The sequence below is a fragment of the Loxodonta africana genome, chromosome 21 (genome assembly GCF_030014295.1).
Source record: "Loxodonta africana isolate mLoxAfr1 chromosome 21, mLoxAfr1.hap2, whole genome shotgun sequence".
Classification (NCBI taxonomy): domain Eukaryota; kingdom Metazoa; phylum Chordata; class Mammalia; order Proboscidea; family Elephantidae; genus Loxodonta; species Loxodonta africana.
In genome coordinates, this window is record NC_087362.1 from 72,702,888 (window position 1) to 72,717,634 (window position 14,747).

Genomic DNA, 14,747 nt, shown 5'->3' on the forward strand with positions numbered 1-14,747 from the left:
GGGGCTTTGTTCCTCTGTGCCCATCTCCCATGGAGATGCACTCCTCAAGTGCTGCAAACACCAGCCTCTTCTGGGAACTCTGCTTCCCTTCCTGCCAAACCACCCGCCACCTCCCATCACCACAGCTCCCACCGACGGCCAGCACAACAAAGAAACAAGAGCAGGCATGACACAGGTGCCACCTGTTGCAAGACTTCAGGCAGCTTCCCCAGGAGCCGCACCTCAGCCAGGCCCACGGGGAGAATGCGCCAGCATGGTGATGTAAACAGTGGCGGAATTTGAGAAACGGAACGAAGTTGTCCTTGTCCCTCGGGGAGCTGCTCCTCATGGAGAATAGCCCCAGCCGCGCAAGGATGAGGACACGGCGTTGTCCCCACCTCCACTCTCGCTCCTGGAATAGGCACAGGGCAGCGAAGGACAAAAATAGCCACGTGCAGAAACGTGCAATCTGACAGCACCATCTGTCCTGAAGCCCGCCAGCCTCCTCCCGTCACCTTCAGCTCACTGATGCTCACGCCTGTGCGGGAGGGAGGAGGCTCTCATGAGTGACGTCTCAGATCAGAGCACCATATCCAGCCTCTGGGGTGCGGTTAAATGATCCTGGGCATGAATGCCATTCCCGGGAATAACAACAACAGTAACAAGGGCCAACATCGGCTGAGTGCTTGCTGAGAGCCAGGCCCTGTGCTGAACTGAGCTCCTTCCGTTGATTATCTCCCTTCAGCCACCCTCTGGCGGGGCGGGGGGGGGCATCCCTGGGTGGTGCAAACGGTTAGTGCTCTCAGCTGCTAACCAGAAGGTTGGTGCTTTGAGACCAAACAGGTGCCTCGGAAGAAAGGCCTGGCAACCTGCCTTCAAAAAATCAGTCATTGAAAATCCACGGTGCACACTTCTACTCTGACACACATGGGGTTGCCACGAGTCAGAATCGATGCAGTGGTAACCGGTTTTGTTTTTTTGTGACATGGATGCTGGTACCAGCCAGGTGACAACAGGTAAGAGAACACAAACCCAGGAACTGGGGCGGGATGGAGGGAGGATCCGCATGAAAACGCCTGGACTCATGTGGAAAGTGAGCAGTGGTACTGATGGGTAAGGCACGCAGTGTGGTTTCTGGGTGCCAGGAGCTCTGTGATGCCCAGAAATAGGGAGGATTTGTTGGCAGGCAAACCCTGCCCTGCCCATGAGTCAGCTCCAGGGACTGTAAGTGACATTGAAATGTCAGGAGGAAGAATGAAAGGACTGGAAAGGCCAGTGAATACAACTCACTCAGCAACCGTTGCTCAGCCCCTCTTGGGTTCAGGCTTTGTCTTGTCCACCACAATGGGCAACTCTCGTGAGGAGCCACCTTGTCTAGGTCACTTGTCCTGGCCTGGTGACCCTGCCCCAGCTGGGTGTTGCTTGCTAGGTGGTTACGATCAGCCCTCAGGACCGCTGAGTGGCCTGTTCCTTCTCAAGCCCTTCAGGGAAGGATACCACTTCCGGGCTGGACTGAGCTGAGCCCATGGGCGTGGGGGAGCGGGCAGGCGCTGTGTGGGGAGAAGCTTCTGAAATGCCCATTTTACTGCCTTATTTTATGCAGACACCAGGCCTCAAACATTCCCCATAAAAACCAGAGCTAACTGAAGCTCGTCCAAAGCAGCTTTGATATATCATTCCGGAGAGCGGCGATAATGGCACTGAACAACCAAAATTTCCCAGGAACTGCCTCCGCCTGGGATTGCGGACCCAGGATGAGGCTTTGCGAGGCCCACCCCTCAGGACGGGCCCGGCGCGCCCCAGGCCTGGAGTGGCAGCTGGCGAACGAGGGCGTCTTTGCCTCGCTCACCTCCTGCGGTCAGCAGCCGCCTCCAACACTTACTGCTCAACAGCAACCGCGCCCCAGCCCAGAGGGGGCCGAACAGGGCGCTCCATCTCCGCGTTTACAGAACACCTTCCCTAAGAGCTCCAAGGCCAGTGACAAGCAGGCTGATGCCCCCTGAAACACCACCCGGCAAGGGGTTGCCATCCTCCCTAACGAATAGGTCGAGATCGGGAGTTAAAGGGCCTGGGCCTGTTTACCATCTACAGCTTTCTTGCAGCCCTTACAAAAGACAAAGTGAAACTTCTCGGGGCTTTGGATAGGACTTTCCAAGAGATGCCTGGTAATGTCAGCAAGGCACAGGGGAACAAAAAAGATCTTTTTCTGTGCCTCAAAAATGCCTTCGAACCAGGGAAGCATCTCCCATAAAGCCCAGGGGTTTAGGCCACAGCCAAGCCCTTGCACTGTCCACATGGAGCAGAACTAATCAATATCATATTACAAAGCCCTTGACCTCGTTTATCCCCACGGATGCTTGGGGAGTCCTTAATATTCACAGCTTTAAGAATGCGCACCTGGCGTATTTAATGAGACACTCCTTGGCAGGTTTGGCTTCCGGTGACATTTAGAAAGGCTTGCTCTCAGCTTTTCTCTTGCAGGCTGCCATTCTAGCTGGGGAAAGGGTTACAAGTCAGGGATGGGACTGTGTCTTCTGAAGTGGGGCAGAAGGAGTTACCAACTCACGGCTGTCCAGTCGATTCCAACTCATAGCAACCCTATTGGACAGAGTAGAACTGCCACATAAGGTTTCCAAGGCTGTAAATCTTCATGGAAGCAGACTGTCACATCTTTATCCCGCAGAGCGGCTGGTATATTCGAACTGCTGACCTTTTGGTTGGCAGCTGAGCGCTTAACCAGGGCTCCCAGGCGACTACTATTTGAGTGCACAGAGTAGCTGTTGGGTCCTTGATTTGGGGCATCACTGATGTTGAGAAAATGGCTGCACAGTGACCAGACCTCTCAGTGATGGACCAAAGGCCATTCCATTTGGTGTGGAGTTCTCAATCCATGGGGCACAGGATGGGAAGGGAGGGAAAGGGACACCTCCAGGAGCTTTTCCAGGACCAATCTAAGCTGGGGGATGATCAATCCCAGGTGCCTCTTTCAAGCCTGAAGTCACACACTGCCTACAGGAAGTATCCCGTGATTGCCTCAGGTTTAGTGCTATACCCCCTTCAGGCTCCTACTGACACAGATGGCTTTGTCCTGAGGTTAGATGGGTGCCTCGACTTCCCTGGGTGTCAGCCAGCACCTGAGAGCGGGTCTGTGGCTGCCATCTCTGGTTCTCTCCTGTGCCAAACATGGGGCGTGGGCCCTGGCCAGACCTTAGTGACTGCTCCACGAGGGACAGGATGTGGTACAGCTGACAGCCGTGAGCATTTGCCACTGTCAGGGATGATGCAGGCATCTCTTGCCAGCTGCCAGGCTCAGCCACTTTCATCCCTTCATTTCCTCCTTCTGGAATGCTCAGAGAGCCTCATCCTCTCTTCTCTGGGGTATCTTTTGCCAGATTTATTTTCTCTTTAATTATAATCCTTGTGTCATACCAGGGCTTGAAGGGAAGGTGATAGCATTGGGCGCTCATGCATCCGCAGAGGTGGGCAGAGCAGGAGACGCCTCCACAGCCTTCACAGGACCTCAGGCCCCTCACCCTGCTGGCCTGGCTGGGGACTCGTCCCACTGCGTGTTGATTTCCCTGGGTCACGCTGGCACGATTCCCACCAGCTTTGTCATCCTCCCTGGGCATGGGTGGAGATGATACGCGTGCCTTCACCTTGCCCACGGCCCCCCTCTGTCACGGTTTATGGTTGCCATGGTGACACCCAAGGATGCTCCCCTTGATGGCTCCCAGCAGTAACAGCCTCTTGAAAGCCGTCACACCCATGGCCTTGGCTGTCTTTCTCTCATTATTAATTGAAATATTGAGAACTGGTTCTCCACGTGGGCACCAGGCAGTGGTTTTGCACATCCAGCTGGCTCTCAGTGGGGGCCGTGGCGCCTCTCCTCGGAGCCAGAGCCCCGAGGCTAATTGGAGGTTCACATGCCACGGATCTGATCCCAAGGTCCCTGCAGAGGGGAACCTCTTGCCAACATACAAGCCATTCAGTAGCAAACTGTATCCTTTTGAGGGTGTGCTCCTCCACGGTACCTTTCCTGGTTAGAAGTATTTGTCTGAAGAGATTCTGTTTTGTTTTCTTTCTTTCTTTTTCTGGAAATGGCAGCCAGCAAAGTGTTCATGGAAAATGGGTCAGCGTTCAGATTAATTAGGGGCCCGGTTTACCGACGCGGCTCAGAAGGGCCCAGCATCCAGTGCCTGCTCTGCTTTGCTAATCCAGTTTATGCTTATTTTTAAGCACAAATATTCAAATGTCTCTTTACAAATGAGACGTGAAACGAACGAGTGTTTGCACATAAAGTTTTAGTGCCAATGTATATCTGGCTATGTTGGGTACAAATGGGACTCTGGACGGGTCTTCTTGCCTGGCCGTGCACTGGCTGAAGGATGGATACTGAGGGAGTCCCCCTCTCTCCTTTCCTGGCATTACCAATGACAGAGTGGCATGCAGTTATCCAGGACTGCCTCTGACTTTCTTCCAGGTGCAGTCCTCTTGCGGGTGGCTGTCTGGGCAGGTGGGCTGGGACCATCTGGCGACAGCCACTGAGTGTCCAAAGGACACAGGCCTGGGCTGACTCTATTTAATTAGAAATCCAGCTCTGGGCTAGTCCTGTGGTTAGGTGGGTGGACTCCACCTTCCTGCACCTCCAGGTCCTTGACCCGCCTTTCCCCATCTGCTCTGTGCCCTGCAGGCTGACCACTGTAGAATGCAACACCCTGGTACTTTTGCCCTTGGCTTCCAGGAAGGTTTGGCCAATGGGAGGCCCAAGCAGGAGACAGGAGGGCCAGGGGACAGTGAGGTCCACGCGGGGTTACTGTGGTTGGATGGATGCATCCCTCTACCGAGGCCACAACTCCTGCCAGGAAGCCCTCCCCATATAGTTGTCCTCTCTGGGCTCTGCTAATTGCTCTCTCCTCTTGTCTCTTCAAGCCCTGGTGGCGTAGTGGTTAAGTGCTATGGCTGCTAACCAAAAGGTTGGCAGTTAAAATCCACCAGGTGCTCCTTGGAAACTCTATGGGGCAGTTCTGCTCTGTCCTATAGGGTCGCTATGAGTCGGAATCAGATAGACGGCAATCAGTTTTCTTTTTCTCTTGTCCCTTCGGAGACCTAGTGGCACTGTGGTTAAGCCCTTGGCAACTAAACAAAAGGTCGCAGCTGCTCCTTGGAAACCCTGTGGGGCAGTTCTGCTCTGTCCTATAGGGTCGCTATGAGTCAGAATCGACTCGATGGCAACAGGTAACTTGCCCCTTCGGTTAGGAGTGCTAATGGCTCCCTCTGCTGCTAGCCCTGGGGAGCTGTATCCATACCTTGCTGGTTACTCTGCCCTGTCCACATCAGTATAAATACTCTTCATTAGCCAGCCAGTCACCCTTGAGTCAATTCTAACTTACAGAGACCACATCTGTGTGCTCCATAAGGTTTCCCGTTTTTGGAGGAAATTTTTAAAAAAATTTATTTATTTTGTGGTTGAGAATATACACAGCAAAAGATACACTGATTCAACGCTTAGTGCATGTACCATTTAGTGACACTGATTACATTCTTCAAGTTGAGCAACTGTTGTCACTCTCCTTTTCTGAGTTGTTCCTCCTCCATGAACATAAACTCACTGCCCCCTAAGGTTCCTGTCTAATCCTTCAAGTTGCTGTTGTCAATTTGATTCCATAGAGATAGTTCTTAAAAGAGTATAATGCTTGAAGGGAGACACTTTTTACCAGTTAAGCTTTTTTTAAAAAATTATTATTAGTTTACTATTGTTTGGTTTTAAGAAGACTTCAGGGGATATTTTTGGTTTAAGGTTTAAAGATTATCTCAGGGCAATAGTTTCACGAGTTTATCCAACCGTCATGCTCCAGCATGTCTGAAGTCCATGAAAAATCTGAAATTATGTTCTATATTTTCCCCCTTTTGGTCAGGATTGCCCTATAAAATCTTTGATCAAAATGTTCAGTAATGGTAGCTGGACACCATCCAGTTCTTCTGGTCTCATAGCAAAGGAGGCAGCTGTTCGTGGAGGTAATTAGCCACGCATTCCATAGCCTTCTCCTATTCCTGACTCTCCTTCTTCCTCTGCTGCTCTAGGTGAATAGAGACCAATAGTTGGGCCTTGGATGGCTGCTTGCCAGCTTTTAAGACACCAGGAACTATGCAACGAACCAAGAGGTATAACAGATGCACTAAAGGTTTTATTAGGCCAATTAACTGGGATGTCCCATGAAATCATGACTCTAAACCTCCAAACCAAGGAACCAAATCCCGTGAGGTTTTTGGTTGTATATAAGCAGACTTGGCAGCTATTATTATTATTTTTGTCATTGTTATAACTATATCTATCACAATTTTTGCCAATTCAACTTTTTACAGGTGTACAACTTACTGGCAGCAATTACATAATTCGGCTGTGGAACCCTGCCCTTAATCAGTGTGATATTCCCATCACCATTAACCCACTTTTGCCCCCTTTCTCCTGCTCCTGGTAACCACTAGTAAACTTTGTTCTCTATACATTTGCCTTTTCTTGTCTTTTAATATAAGCATGTTTATACAATACATGTCCTTTTGTGACTGATACATTTCACTCAGCATCATGTCCTCCAGCCCCATCCATATTGTACTGTGTGTATCAAGACTTCATTTCTTCTACTGGCTGAGTAGTATTCCATTTTATGGATGTAGCACATTTTGTTTATCTGTCCATCTGCCGATGGGCATTTAGGTTGTTCCCACCCTCTGTAAGGTTTTCAATGGCTGATTTTTCAGAAGTAGATTGCCAGGCCTTCCTTCTGAGGCACTTCTGGGTGGACTCGAACCTACAATCTTCTGGTTAGCAGTGAGTGCATTAACCGTTTGCACCACTCTGCTCAATTACCGTGTTTGGTGCCACCTACTTCCAGCCAGGACCAACATACTCTGCAAACATCCCTGTTAACCAAGTCGTAACAGTCCTTCCTGGCTCCCTTCCTGCCAAGCTGCTGAGAACTGTGAGCTGAGGAGGCCAAGTCAGAGGGGTGGCCTCAAGCTCCTTCTCCAGCTCACACTGCGGGTGGCTCTGAGCCATCGGCTGGCCTGCGGGGAGGTAGCAGGCCTGAGTACCCGCAGCTGAGCTCGGGGCACAGCTCAACAATGCAGCCTACAGAAAGGTTGGTAACATTCACCACACAAACTCTGTGTGCAGACTTCACCCCCATCGACAGCTCAAAGCCTGGGTGCCCTTGGTGGGGGGCGGGGGGAAGGGACACTTAAGATTGGGCACAGTTCCCCCCTTGGGACTGAGGGCATCTAACCCTCCTTTCCATGTCCAGAGTGGGACATTGGCATGCTCCCAGAGAGTAGGGGACCCAGGCTTTCTGCTTTCCCAGCTGAAGGGCCAGCTTCCTAGCCTTCCCGCAGAGGGGCTGGAGAGGAACTCAGGGTTCTTTCCGGGGTTGTCTGCATGGTTCCTGGTCCCTTCAGCAGCTGAAAGGGGTCATGGGGCAACAGAAACCTTAGGGGCCACCTAGCTCTATCCCTGTGGCACTTCCCTACTAGCCCTGGCAGGAGTCCACTGACTGCTCACTGGGGGCAGTGAACACTACCCCATGCTGGGAGGGCAGAGATGAGCCCTGCCCTACGTGGGCAGTGACTTGGTGCCCTGTGGCTGGCTGGCACAAAGGCCCCGCCTGCTAGGATGGCCTGCACACTCTGACATCAAAATTGAGCTGACCCAAGGATCCCCAGGTCTTCCAGGATGACAGGCACTCTCTCACTCCACCTTCCACAGATGGGAATGGCGAGCTGAGTCCCTGATGTGGGTGACATGCTCTAGAACATCCCACTCTCTTGGTCAGCTCTGGGGTCTGACCACCTGTGCCAGGCAATCAGATCAGCCTTGGAGGGGGTCAGGGGTCAGGGTCTGGCCAAGGGAAGAGGGAGATTCAAGTAAAACAGAGCTTGTGACCTTGGCCTCGAGTGACCATTTTTTAAAGCACTACCATGTTCACTAAGGAGCCCTGGTGGCACAATGGTTAAGCACTTGGAGGCTAACCAAAAGGTCGGTGGCTCTAACCCAGCAGTGGCTCCATGGAAGAAAAGACCTTGTGATCTGCTCCCATAAAGATTTCAGCCTAGGAAACCCTATAGAGCAGTTCTACTCTACCTATAGGGTCGTTATGAGTCACAATTGGCTCGATGGCACACAACAACCAAGTTCTTTTTCAAAGACCACTTTGACACGGTGCTTCCTTGACTAAAACCGTTAATGGTTTCCTGTCGGCTCCAATTGGCATTCAAAGGCCTTCACAGCCTGGGCTTCAAGCGCCAACCACTTAGCTTTATCTCCCCCCTCCTCTCTAGCCAGCACAGCTAATGGACATGATGACAACAAACGTTTGGCACCTGTTCTCACACTGAGTCCTCTCAGTTCTAACAGCCACCCTCTGAGGTCAGGTATTAACATGCCCATTTTAAAGATGAAGAAATAGGTTCAGAGATGTCAAGCCACTTGCCTAAAGTCACAGAGCCAGCAAATGGTGGACGCATAATTCGCATCTGGTTTCCGTCTTCCAAACCCTCTGCTTTGCCACTCTCCTCACAGTCTACGGAACATCCCAGAGGTACGTTCCAGCCTGTGGCACACATAATTTACTGGCTGGGACAGAGGAAGATGGAGCAGAAAGGTTCTCTCTTCATTGACCAGCACCAACTAAGCCAAATTCTACGAGTCAAAAAGCACTTTTCCAGCACACCTGCCGTCGCTGGGCAGAGATGACTGAGCTACCAAGAGATTCCCCTTCCACTGCCAAGAGATGAGGTTGTGAAGCTGCTGTCTCGCCAAGGACTACATTTGCCAGTTCGCATTGCATCTACGTTGGACCATGTGACTGAGTTCTGGCCAATGGATGAGGGTGGAAGGAATATTTGCCACTTCTAGGCCTGGCCCTTAAAACCTCCTTGCAATTCTCTACACCAGCTTTTCTCTGAGAGAATTAAGCCCTAACCGAAACCAACCCCACTGCCGTGGAGTCAATTCTGACTCATAGCAACCCTACAGGACAGAGCAGAACTGCCCCATAGGGTTTCCAAGGCTGTAATCTTTACAGAAGGGGACTGCCACATCTATCTCCTGAGGAATGGCTGGTGGGCTAAAACTGCCACCCTTTTGGTTAGCAGCAGAGAGCTTTAACCCCTGTGCCACCAGGGCTCCTTCAATTTAAGCCCTACCCAAAAGGACTTCAGTATTTTTTTTAATCTCCCGAGAATGGTACATACGTAGGGCAGTTCTAAATGCAAAAGAACTAAGTGAATTCATTGTGTACAACCCATGCTTCTGAGCATTAGGGCTTCTTTCTCTCAGGGAGCTGGGCTGAGAAGGGCTGCTTACATTTTCTCTTCCCTTGCCTGCCGGCTATACGCTGATGCTCAGAGCGACCTTGGAAGCAAAAGCCTTTAAAGGTTGAAGAGTCCGTCAGCCTGGGTCCCCGAGTGACTACATGGCAGGTCTTTATAAGGAATAATAAATTTGAATTGTGTCAATCCACTGACACGTTGGGTCTGTTTGTCACAGCAGCTAGTATTATCTTCAACTAATGCAAGGGGGAGATTAAGAAGACACTGCCACTAAGATCCTGTAAGTCACAGGATGGGGTGCAATTCCTAGCCAGGCAAGGGAGCCCGGAGTTGCTTGGGAGAAGCCCTGGACAGGCCCCGGATAACCCATTTTTCCCTGGGGGGCATCCAGGCCTTATGTGGGATCCATGCGGGGTGAGGTCTGCAGATCCTGTCAGCTGCCTGAGCCACACTGAGAAGACCACCGTCGGGGGTTTGACTAAGAAACAAAACTGAGACTGCGCAGTCTTAACTGTTTGAAGACTAAGAATCAGCCAGAGAGGTGCAGGGCAGTGCTAACGTGGCCTGCCACCTGGTGTTCAGCAGGATAGTCCAGGGGCCTGCGTTAACAGGCTCTAACGTGGCCACGGTAGGGCCTGACGTTGCTCCACTCCGAGGCGTTTTTTATGAGGCTGTCCCAGAGTCCAGCCGGCCAGTGCGGCAAGACCAGTCTGTGCGGCTCATCCAGCAAGACTGAGGCGTGGGCTTCAGAGGGGAGTGACTTGCTTAAACTCACACAGTGAGTGAGTGTGGGAGCTGGGCCCACTTCGACCCACCTTTGAGCAGGGGTCTTGGGGTTTCCTTGGGAGGAAGGGAACAGTGGACAGCAGGCCCGTCTACCCTTCCATAACCCTCCACTATTGCTGACCAGCCCCTCCTGCTCACGAGCTGAAAGTCAGCTCATTTTCTCGAGCTTCTGCACCCTCGCCCGCGTCCGACCCGGCAGCAGCCTTCAGGGTCCAGTTCCCCAAGCCCAATGGGGAGGTCTCTGGTACACCCAGCCTCGGGTACCCAGAGCTCCCGGGCAAGGGGCCCCTACATGCATAAACACGCGTCATGAGCGCTTCCAGAGGCCAACAGAAACGACGGGAAAGCGGCGAGAAGCCAGCAGCTGAGAGTCCCAAGACAGAACACTGCTGAAAACGTGTCCTGCGCGCACCCAAGTTAAACCTACCGACTACGCATATCCAAGTAGCTGGTGAGGCCGCCCCCTCTGCCGAGGGCCAGCCCGGGGCGTCCGCCGCAGACCCCGCCCCCTCCCCCCGCGCGTGCGCGCCTCGCTCGCGGAGCGCGACCTTACCCGAGCCGTGCTGCTGGCGCAGAAGGACCGCCTGGCCGGGGGGTCGGGACGCTGACGAGGCGGCGGCAGCGGCCGCGACGGTGGTGGTGGCTGCGTGGGACGCAGAGGCAGCGGCGACCTCGGGGACTCCGGGGCCTGGGGCACCGGGCGGGCTCCCGGGCGGCGGCGGGCTCTTGTCGCCACGCCAGGGCTCAGGGGTGGCGCGGCCCAGGGCGCCGGTGGTGCCCGCGGCGTTGGCGGCGCTGGCGGGGCCGTGGCGCCGCGGGCCGCTGCTCTGGATGTGGGACACGGCCTCGGCAGCCTGCATGTTGGGCGGCGCGAAGCGCGAGAGCACGCGCAGCAGCGCCTGGGCCTTGTGCTCTTGCGTGTCGTCGTCGCTGTAGTCCGACACGCGGCACTCGTACACGCCCTCGTCCTGCCGCCGCACGGCCGACAGCCGCAGCCGGTGCGAGATGTCATTGCCCTGGACACGCACGGTCTGCAAGAGAGCGGGAATTGGGCGTTCAGAGGCTGGGCTGGGCAGGCCCGGGACCCCCAGCTTGCCCGCGGTGTGCAGCCGCGCCCGCCTCTGCCTTTGTGCCCCTCTCCCCACGCCACTTGCCAGACCCCGCAATGACCCAGCTTTCCTTTCACTTCAGGTCTCTCCCAATGGCACGGGTCTCCAGCTCTGCTTGGACCTCGGGTCGCCCTGCCCATGGCATTGTGTCTCCAGTTCCCTATCACCTACCTTAACCGAATGCCCCATGTGGCATCCCCTCCCCTCCCAGACCTAAGCTTCATCCTACCACAGCTGGTTTGTCCTTCAGAGCTGCAAAACCCACCCCTCCTTTTTCCCTCCTGCACTTTCAAGAAACCTCAGGCTCAGGTCTCCTGCTCCTTATCTCCCCCACGCCTTTCCAGCTCCCTCAGCGACGCCCTCCAACAGACCGTAGGGCCTAAGTCCCGCCTCCCACATCTCCCCGGACCAACGCTCCCTTTTCCTAGAATCAGGAGGGCCTGGGTCGGGTTCCTAAGGAAGGCCGCCCTGTCCTCGGAGTCCACATATATAAGTCCCCGGCTTCCAGTCCTTCACAGCCACTTCTCCGCCCTCCCAAGGAGGCAGGGGAGATTGACGGTGCAGCCTGTCGCTCCCCAGCCGCCTGCTAGGAATTGCCTTTCCAGCTGCAGCCTGAAGCCCGGAAGAAGCGCTCCTCCCCCGTGGCCTGGCTGAGACTCGGGGAAGAAAGCCCTCAGTGGCCCTTCACCAAGCACCCAGGGGAACCCTCACATCTGAACCGAACCCACGGGGAGGGCCTGGTTATCTCCAGGCCCATATAATTCCACACTCCAATCTGGGACGCTTGGATGCATCTCCTACCAGAGTTATGAAACCCCACGACCCTAGCCCCGCGCAGGCTGGCAAGGCTGCCCCCTCGCGAGCCTGCAACACCCAGCACCAAACTGCAACCGAGGCGGAGCAGAGAGCTGCAGCGGAGGGGGCGGCGTGGCGGAGGGCGGGGAGAAGCCCACCAGCAGGAGCACGGGTAGCCGTGAGGGCGAGAAGCAGCGCACTCCTGCTGCTGGGAAAAATGCTGGTAGAGCAAGAAGACACGCAGAGGCCAGAGCGCGCCCTCCCGAGGTAGGAGCTTTTTATAGGTGAACTCCAAGCCGAGGAGGAGGACTGAGGCCTCGGACCCTTGATTAACACGAAAGGGAACCCGACGCCGCAACCAGCGACAGACCGCGCCGCGACACGCCAAGCAGCGGAAAATGCAAGCCTGCGAGCTGGGATCTGCACCGCACGGCCGCCCAGGCTTTCAAAAGGGAAGGGAGCTGCGGGGCGCGAAGCGGCCGGAAGGGGTCTCCCGCGGCCCGCCCTGGGCTTCACACTTACGCTGATTTTAGTTGCATCCTTATTTGTTACCTAAAACGCAAAGAGTAAGAGAGGCGTTAGGCTCGCAGCCTTCAGGCCCTGGAAACTCAGATCCACCTTCCGCAAGAGGGTTATCCACGGGCAACTGGGACCCGAAACCCTCCGGGTGTGGCAGGGGCTAAGGGCACGAAGGACATCAGGATTCCCAGGAGTTTTATTCGGAAGCAGGGCTTGGAGCTGGCATGGTGCCTGTGCCAGGAGGGGCTGCCCAGGCACACACCTGCCAGTTGAGGAGGGGATGCTGGTTTGCCACCAGGGTGGGAAGGAGGCCCATCTCCGTTGCATGGGGCATTCTCATTCCCTGCCTGGTTCCTCCATATCCCCCAACATCCACCTCCTCCAATTTTTGGGCCTGAAAAGCTGTATGGAGGGGTCGGTGTATGGATAGGACTCAGTGGGAGACTGAGCAGTAACTTCCAGGTGAGAGAGGGCAGGTGTGTGTATGCTGTCCTAGAGCCTAAGAAAGTGTGGGTTATTTAGGCAGCCGGCAAGGTGGGCCGGTTTACAGTTGGAGGGAGGCTGCCCCTCCGACCTCGTGGGGCTGTAGGTGACCTGCCAGCTTCCAAGTACACGGTGCTTTGCTGGCCTCCGGAAATGAGCCCAGAGGAGCTTAAATCGTTGATCCTGTGCGCGAGGGACATCGGCGTGGCAGAGAACAGGGGGAGAGCCCAGCGAACCAGGCGATCTTCCCTGGTCACCCAGCACGCAAGCCTGCAGCCCGCGAGCAAGGGCAGGCGAACTGGTTGAGGTGTTTTTTAGGGGCTGGGCTTGAATTCCGGGAGGTTTCCGGAGAAGGAAAACTCAAATGAATTCACAGTTTGGGGGGTAACCACAGCTGACGTCGAAGGTGTTCTGGGGATGGGGAGGATAGGAGACACGCAGCGCCACAGGGCGGCGCCCTACGTCCGCCAACCCCGCTGCCTTCCTCTCTAGGGTTACTCCCCCCGCCGCCCCCGGCCTGAGCCGGGTGAGCGCTGGCGCCGCCTGGGCCGCGGGTTACCTTGCTCCGGGCGCCGGGGACACTGAGCGCCAGCTCGTGCAGCAGCTCCCGGGGCGGCTCTTTGAGGTACCACCACTGAATCTCCAGCGAATATGAGGTGGCTCCGCTGGCCCGGAACGCGCAGGGCATTTCGATGTCGTCTCCTTCCCGCACTGTCACATCTTTGGGGACTTCGGTGAATGTAGCTGGGGGCGGGGAGAGAGAGGCGTGACCAGATGCGGGGCGGGGGCGGGGGGTGACCCGAGGCAAGGCGGTCGGTTCCCTGCACGCTGGCCTCGCGCCCCCTCCCCCTAGCCACGCCGTGGCCCGTGGCGGGAGGCGCTAGCAAAGTTCGATCGAACAGCAGAAGGGCCGCAGCAGGGACCCACCACCGACTGCAGGCTGCTTCCCTCCGGATCCGGCTGGGCGGTAGGGGAGGCTCGGCCGCACCACCAGAGCCGGGCTGGGGCGAGCCAACTCTCGCGTTCTGCAGGCCACCTCTCTGCAGCCTGAGCCCGGGCCCGGTTCTGAACGACCCGGGCGATGGTGCCGCCGTTCTGGAGTCCCCTCCGCTGCTCTCGTCCCACTGCCCCTCCAGGCCCGGATGCACACCGGGGTTGCTGGAGACTGTGAAGCCTTCCCTTTCTCTTCCTCCTCCTCCTCCGCGGCGACCCGGGTAAGCTGGCTCTGGCGGCCCCGGCAAGGACCCCCCGCGCCCCCCCGCGGCAGCAAAGTTCCCGCGCTCACCGTCGGCCACGAAGAGCAGCAGGGCGTGAAGCAACAGCGGCGGCAGGTATCCGAGGGCGCCGAGCCGGTTCCGCTGTTCCATCTCCCGCGTGGGGCGCGGCGGCGGCGGGGGCCCGGGCGCGGAAAGGCGGCGGTGGCGGCAGCGTGGGCTCGGATCCGGCTCGGGCTCCCGTTCGGGCTAGGACGTCTCCGAGCCTGCCATGGCCCCGCGCGGCGCCCCCTCCCCCGGCCGCCGGCGGCCGCCAATCAGCCCCGCTCCCCGGCCGGCTTGCCCGGCGCGGCTCCGGAGGGGGGCGCTGCGCGGGGAGCGCGGAAGGCAAGGTTCCGCCGGGAGGCTACTGGAGCTCGGTCCGTGGCTCCCTCGTTCCCGCCGTCCACAGGACGATCGAGATCCGCTGTTCAGTCTCTGTCCAGCGGGCCGGGCAGGAACCGGGCCGCGCTGGGACCCATCCCTGGCAGACGGAGTG

At 56.2% G+C, this 14,747-nt stretch overlaps 1 protein-coding gene across 1 annotated transcript; it reads right to left on the reverse strand.

Annotated features, from left to right (window-relative positions):
• Positions 1–10,223: 10,223 nt before the first annotated feature.
• On the reverse strand, positions 10,224–14,362 carry VSTM2B (V-set and transmembrane domain containing 2B). The gene is made up of 4 exons (XM_064273518.1): positions 14,281–14,362; positions 13,555–13,739; positions 12,516–12,545; positions 10,224–11,120 (listed from the first exon to the last, which is right to left on the reverse strand). The coding sequence occupies exons 1-4, from the start codon at positions 14,360–14,362 to the stop codon at positions 10,224–10,226; spliced, it is 1,194 nt and encodes a 397-aa protein (XP_064129588.1).
• Positions 14,363–14,747: the final 385 nt, after the last annotated feature.

Coding starts and splice junctions, on each gene's coding strand:
- VSTM2B (XM_064273518.1), bottom strand. CDS start 14,362: ATGGAACAGCGGAACCGGCTCGGCGCCCTCGGATACCTGCCGCCGCTG. Junction 12,546..13,554: donor TCCCCGGCGCCCGGAGCAAG/GTAACCCGCGGC, acceptor TTTGCGTTTTAG/GTAACAAATAAGGATGCAAC. Junction 11,121..12,515: donor AGGATGCAACTAAAATCAGC/GTAAGTGTGAAG, acceptor GCTCTCTTGCAG/ACCGTGCGTGTCCAGGGCAA.